Source organism: Helobdella robusta, assembly GCF_000326865.2.
Source record: "Helobdella robusta unplaced genomic scaffold HELROscaffold_41, whole genome shotgun sequence".
NCBI lineage: Eukaryota > Metazoa > Annelida > Clitellata > Rhynchobdellida > Glossiphoniidae > Helobdella > Helobdella robusta.
Window position 1 is genome coordinate 313,032 of NW_008704941.1, and position 7,209 is coordinate 320,240.

The 7,209-nt window shown below is 30.7% G+C and overlaps 1 protein-coding gene across 1 annotated transcript; it reads right to left on the reverse strand.

The window, feature by feature from the left end:
- Nucleotides 1-4,846: 4,846 nt before the first annotated feature.
- HELRODRAFT_193006 (hypothetical protein) lies at nucleotides 4,847-6,971 on the reverse strand. Its single transcript, XM_009025326.1, has 4 exons — nucleotides 6,921-6,971; nucleotides 6,299-6,425; nucleotides 5,681-5,787; nucleotides 4,847-5,313 (listed from the first exon to the last, which is right to left on the reverse strand). Exons 2-4 carry the CDS (start codon nucleotides 6,417-6,419, stop codon nucleotides 5,230-5,232), a joined length of 312 nt encoding a protein of 103 aa, XP_009023574.1. The 5' UTR covers nucleotides 6,420-6,425; nucleotides 6,921-6,971; the 3' UTR covers nucleotides 4,847-5,229.
- Between the last annotated feature and the right edge of the window lie 238 nt (nucleotides 6,972-7,209).

Sequence of the window (7,209 nt, forward strand, 5' to 3'; positions counted from 1 at the left end):
TACAAATATCAACACACACAACACACACAACACAACACACAACAAAACACACAAACAAACACAACACACACACACATACACATATCATAATTTGTTTAATTTATTTCTATATTTAAACATAAAAAAAGTAAAACAGTAGTTAGGTTAAACCTCAAAAAAAAATTGTGCAACTAAAATCAGTCAGTTATAAAGTCCTGTTACAGCTCTATACAAGCCAATTAAACAACAATTAAACTTTGCTTATGAGATCACAAAAAGAAACTGCACCAATACAAATGATGAATTACATGGACACGTGTCTGTACGTGTTTTTATGTATGTGTTTGTGAATACGTGTGTGTGTATGTGTGTTTGTAGGTACACATACCTCATATCTAAGTATTTGTATGAAAGAGTACACATTTGTGTACGATCGACCGCTACCACTACAACTGCTACTACTGCTACTGCTACTACCGCTACTACTATCAAATTTTTTTTTCTATCAATAACAACTGTTGTAAAATTGAAACACTGTACAAAAGCGATGCATGTTGTTAATAATCATAAATTTAAAATATAAACAAATCATAACATGGTCTGTCTAGGAAAACAAAAACATCAACAACAAAACTTATAACAACAACTGCCATCAAACAAAACAACAACAACGAACAAAGTAACCCAACAACAACAACAACAACAACAACAACAACAACAACAACAACAACAACAACAACAACAACAACAACAACAACAATAGACACTAAACCATCATTCATATTTCAAAAACAAAGACCATTGTGTTTACGAACGCATACATACTTACGCACACGTGATCATGAAATATGCACTAAGCATTTTTAGCGATTTCAACTTTAATAACATAGAAATTAACAAAAATTACAATAAGAAAAAACATCGATATGACGTTAACAACAAAATTTAACAACAATAGCAGCAACAACGCAATAATAATAAACACCAATTTTATTTATACATACGTTTTGAAACGAAAAACCATTCATATTCCTCACAAACTTAGAGGCGAATCTTAAAATTCTTACTAATTGTCGTTAGCAAATACTTGATTATCACCAAATTTAAGAGAGAAAAAATCATTATAGTTAATTAATAATAAAAAAACTGTTTAATTTATCTAGCGCTTTTTGCTTTGCACGTACTCGCGACGTATACTCATCATACTTGCACGCGCATTATGCTAGTCGGAGATTTCATTTGTATTTGAATCCGGTCCCTGCTACACAGAGAGAGGTAACCCTACCACTACACTATCTTTCTGCCGTTAAAACATTTCTCAGAGAAATTGTAGATGGAAAAAATTTATTTATATCAGTTCATATATTTATGTAGTGGCTTATAAATAATGCAAAGCCAATCAAACGTCATGGTCATTCATTTCTTTATTAAACACTAGCTAGAGATGATTTAAAGTGTTAAATAAAATATAGTGTTAGACACATTTTAAACGTAATCATCATCTTCATCATCGTAAGATAGATGAAAGATGACTATTTGAAAACAGTTTTTGATAACTTCCTGGATCCATAATCAACCAGAGCAAGTAATAGCAGTGAATGTAAAACACAAATTAAAAATAACGAAAAACCAGTAGGAAGTTCTGTTTTTATGCTCCAAAAACTTGGAACTGTCTTCCTTCTTACCTGAAGAAAATCGAGTCTTACAACCTGTTTAAAAGTCAAAACCATTTTGTTTGTTCTTCTTAGTTTGCTTTGAGTTGTCGCTTTTCTATATTAGACAATTTTAAGGTGCACCTTGTATTTTTAAATTTACTTTGTTTCATCATAAAAATTATTATTAAAAATTATTATATTGTATATAAGCTTATTTTGATCCAATTATCTTAACGTACATTTATTATTTTTTGTTTGTGCTAATTAAACGAACACTACAATTATTACTTTAGTTGTAACCTTTGCGACGAGCTGTGATTTCATTTTATTTAGTTATTTTCTAAATTAATTCACTCTAAATTTGAGGACATTTAAAATATAGCATTTATTGTTAAGAATGCACCAAATTTAATTTTTTATGAAACGAAATTGTTTTAAAAAAATTGTCGTGTTAATTTTTTATTTTATGTCAAGTTATTTTACATTGTATTCTGTTTTGTTATATTAAATTACATCACGTCATAATATTAAACTAGTCGACTTATATAATGTTGCCATATAACAAAGTCAAATGTCACATTTTGAAATGTTACATGAAACAGAACGCATCTAAAATATGAACGTTTCTAAATTAATAACACTCCAATTACATACAAAGATAATATATAATAAGCAAGATGATGACGACGACAATAATGGTGATGATGGTGACAATGATGGTGATGATGGTGACAATGATGATAACGATGATAATTTACCGACACACGCGCGCGCGCACAAATACACACGCGCGCACACACACGCACGCACGCACACATCTTTCATGTGTTATTTATGTATTACATTGTGTTGGTGGATTTCAACACACACGTGTGCGACTTGTGCGTCTGGGATTTCAATTCTTTGAATTATTAATATTTTAAAGGAAAAATTTTTTTTAATAAAAAAAATGTTCTTATTTATTTCCATTATGCGATGAGAATTGGAGAAACAATTACTTCAAAAATACAAAATATATCTCCATGCTTATGTATATGTAACGGAGAACGCTCTTGTTTTGAATACAAACAATGTATATTATACACAGACAGATACACACGCACACACACAGACAGACACATAAACAAACAAACATACAGAAACGCACACACGCACAGATACATTAACACTTACAATCATTCATATACACACGTACAAAACAACAAAGCTATCACTCCCCATTCCTATATGTATTTTTATGTTTCTGAATGTTTTGTACATATAGATTTTTATGTTATAATTTATTTTTCTTTTCCGTTATTAATGTCATCATTTTCACCATTATCATCACCACCTTATCACCATCATCTTCGTCATCTTTCCATCATCACATCTGGCAAGGATCTTCCAGGTTGTTCGTGGAAAGTTCAATGTTGTTGTTCTTGTTGTTGGTGGTGTGGATATTGATGATGTTGTTGATGTTGTTGTCGTTGTTGATGTTGTTGATGTTGTTTTTTAATTTTGTTTCTTGCTTTTTAATACGTTATCATCCAACATTTATTTCAATTTGATGTTGTCGCATTTGATTTAATTACGACAATAAAAAATGAGTAAAACTAATGACTAAGAAGTTTATGGGTAAAATTGTGGTTCAAGAATATGAAAAAACCAATTGATCGCCTTAACGATGCAAGCAAGTTTAGCAACACCATAATTTCAACTAAAACATCACATCAACAACACCACGCTACAACTAAAGTCAGCAACGACAACAGCAACTGCAACAGCAACAACAACAACAACAAATAACCTCAAAATGCAAATAACGTTTTGAATTCATCAATCATAGCCTCGTGTCTAATTGGCTACAGGTGGCAAGAATGTATCTAACCGCTTGTATGTGTTTGTATCTTTTGTACGTTCTTGTATGCGCTTTGTATGGTTTTGTGCATAATTGAATAGGTTTTGTATCTAGTATTTTTTTTGTACGTTTTGAACGATTTTTATCACTTTGTATGCTTTTATATGATTTGTATAATTCTTGTACGTTTTGTATATGTTGTATTTTGTATATTTTTTGTATGTTTTGTATATGTTTGTATCTAACAGATAAATTTGCTTTGTATGTGTTTTTTTCTATTTTTCATTCCTGTGTTTGTTTGTTTTATCACAAGTACACTTCTGTTTTTTCATCCATGTATCATCATTTGAGGACTATTGTATGCAAACGTTGGCATACAAGAGGTACATGCTACGTAGATATGTTGTTGTTTGTCTTCATGTTTATTCACTGGAAAATTGTTTTTTTTTTGGTTTTGTATATTTATGTATAAATCTGTTTGACTTTATATAAATATTGTTGGTTTTGTATGAATATTTTTTGGTTAGCAAAAAGTATTTTTGGTCTGGTTTCGTAAAATATATTTTTGGTTTGGAAGAAATTTTTAAAAATTTGTGTTCAATGTTTTTTATTCTACATATATTTATTCTATGTTTTTTTATTCTTTGTTTTTTTATTCCAGATTTTTTTTTCTCTGCCAACAGTTACGACTTCAAATGCCGGAAGTGAACGAATAATTATTTCCGGCTAGTAGTATTGCCGGTATTTTATGTAGATACTCTCTGTATTTCATGGTTATACAGTGAGTATTTTATATTATTATTATTATTATTATTATTATTATTATTATTATTATATGTTGATAGTTTAATACACTTAGTCTTTCATGTTAATAATTTTCTTATATCTTTTAACGCTGTTGTTATTTTAAGATTATTTTATTTTATAAATTTTTTATATTGTTTGTGTTTATGCGTGTACACATTAGTGTGTGTGTGTGAGTGTGTGTGTGTGTGTATGCGTACACCTATATGTGTCATTATACATGTAGGTTTGTATAATTAATAATACAAAACAACTACCTTCCATACATCATTCGCATTTTTGTAAAATGCTTGTATAATGGTTATATACTTTGTATATATACAAGGAGTCTAATTTTTTTTATTTCCATGTTATTGTTGTGTGCCATGTATGTGTGGTATGTTTGGTATTTTTATTTCTTTCTTTAACGTTCTTTTTATTGAGTATTTGGAAATACACACACACACACGCACACACACACGCACACACACACACAAACACGCACACACATGTGCGTGTGCATCTGTGTGTCCCGGCATTTTCACAAATATTATTATCGGAGAAAATGAATGATTCAAAATCAACCAGCGATAAGATATGAAAGCTTATATTATAGATAACTTTTATGCTTAATTCTATATTTATATGAACATATAAATATATAAAAATTTATTGTTCTGTGTTTTTTAAAGACACAAAAAAGTAAAAGAAATCACTTGTGGCAATGTCTTAACTGTATTGAAATAAAATGCAGTATCACACTTATGATACATTAAAATAATTCACTTTCATCATTACATTATAACACATGACTTTTTCGACACACTACAATGGATCACATTACCATTAAATTACATCAGCTCACATTGCATTCGCAACAAACTTCCTTACATTACATCAACATTGCAATACAACGTATCGGATTTACAATACAATTGTAAATACATTACAATACAGTTTAATAGCACGACATCACATGCAACAGACAGGCTTGGGTCTCCACCTGTTGAACTCATCAAAGGCATACGTCAGCTCGCATCTCTGTTCGCCACACGTCTATCGATTGAAAGTAAATTATGGAAGAAGCTGAGAACAAAATATTTATAAAAATAACAACTGAAATTATAACCAACCGACCGTACGACCAACCATCCAACCTACCATCTAACCAACCATCTAACCAACCAACCAACCAACCATCCAACTAACCATCCAGCCAACTAGCCAATCAACCAACCATCCAACCAACCATTTAGCCAGCCAGCCAGCCAACCAACTAACCAACCAAAAACCAACCAACCAACCAAAAACCAACAAACCAACCAACCAGCCAACCAACCAACCAGCCAACCAACCAACCAACCAACCAACCAACCAACCAACAATCCAGCCAACCATCTAATCAGCCAACCAACCAACCAACCATTTTACAAGGATCGAAGCACTCGCAAGTGTCACAGCCATCTTCGTTTGGTTTCAGAAACTGACCAGCAGGACATAGATCGGAACACATCGGCTCGGCGCAAATCACTGTCGCATTGTTTCCATATTTAATACGTGCGGGTATTGGCAGTGTTTTATTTTAATAGTGTATTTCACTTAGAACGTGTGTATTTTTGTTATTACGATCTATCACCTCTCCAAATGCAGACAGCGCTGATTAAAACTTTTTAAAATGTCTATATTTTTTTATGAAGTTGGTTTACATATTATATATAATACATCTATGAAAAGAAGATAATTTCTTTCTTCTTTTAACATCAACAGTATTTAATTTTCGTGTATTTTCATTTTGTAAATTTTGTGTTATTTCTTTTAGGAACAAGTCTTTTTGAGACTGATATATTCTAAATGTTGAAATCTTTTCAACGTCGTCTCCATTATTATATCTTATACACAGTGAATCTTTACTTTGATCGTTGCACGGTTTTCTTACCACCATCACCACCACCACCATCCTCATCATAATCACCACCACCATCAACATCATCATCATCACCACCACCATTATCACCACTATCGTCATCATCATAATCATTACCATCGTAGTAATCGTAATGGGTTGGAACCGTGAAGACCTCACAGGTCATAAACACCAGGAAGATTCCAAGCAGAGCCAACGTGCATGGCAAGGTAAGTGCTGTGTACCTCTTCTCCAACATGGAAAACTATTGATATGATGACGTGAATGGTGATGATGATAATGAGAAAAAGATGAAAGTGATGATGACGACGACGACAATGATGATGATGATATAAATGATGATGACGAAGACGACGATGATGATGATATAGATTATGACGACGACGATGATGATGATTTAGATGATGATTTAGATGATGATATGATGTTGTTGAGGATGAAGATGATGAGAATGATAATTTTGAAGATAACATTGATGATGATAAAATGTTGAATGTTATTGTTACTGCTGCTGTGGTAATGCTGCTTAATCATAAAAACCTGACTATTTTTCAAATTTTCAATATTTGCTATCAAGAGTACGTATGTCTTAGAAGTATGGCTTTAATTATATTATAATTAAAATCATATTTAATAATAATAATAATAATAAATATAATTGATAACTAAAAATTTATATTATTATTTTAAATATAATTTCAATTAAATATTAACGATATTAAAGCCATAAATGTCTTACTTCTCTTCTCTTTAGCTTAACAAAATATTGATGTGAGTTATTGGGATAATGGACTCTAATTTATAATTATCAAATTATTATTAAATACTAACAGTATGATTAATTATTATTAAAAGCAGTACTTTTGTATAATTTTTGTTATTATTATTAATATTATTATTATTATTATTATAAAATTTTCCGAAAGATTTTTTTTCTGACAACAATGAAGTCATATATTATATTTATATCTTATCTTCTTCAGTTATATACATAACACACCACACACACACACACCACATACACACAC

Excerpts from the sequence above, each read along its gene's own strand:
- HELRODRAFT_193006 (XM_009025326.1), bottom strand. The coding sequence starts at position 6,419 with ATGTTGGAGAAGAGGTACACAGCACTTACCTTGCCATGCACGTTGGCT. Across the intron at positions 5,788-6,298 it reads CCATTACGATTACTACGATG|TGATTTGCGCCGAGCCGATG; the intron begins GTAATGATTATG and ends ACAATGCGACAG. Across the intron at positions 5,314-5,680 it reads GCTTCGATCCTTGTAAAATG|ACGTGTGGCGAACAGAGATG; the intron begins GTTGGTTGGTTG and ends TTCAATCGATAG.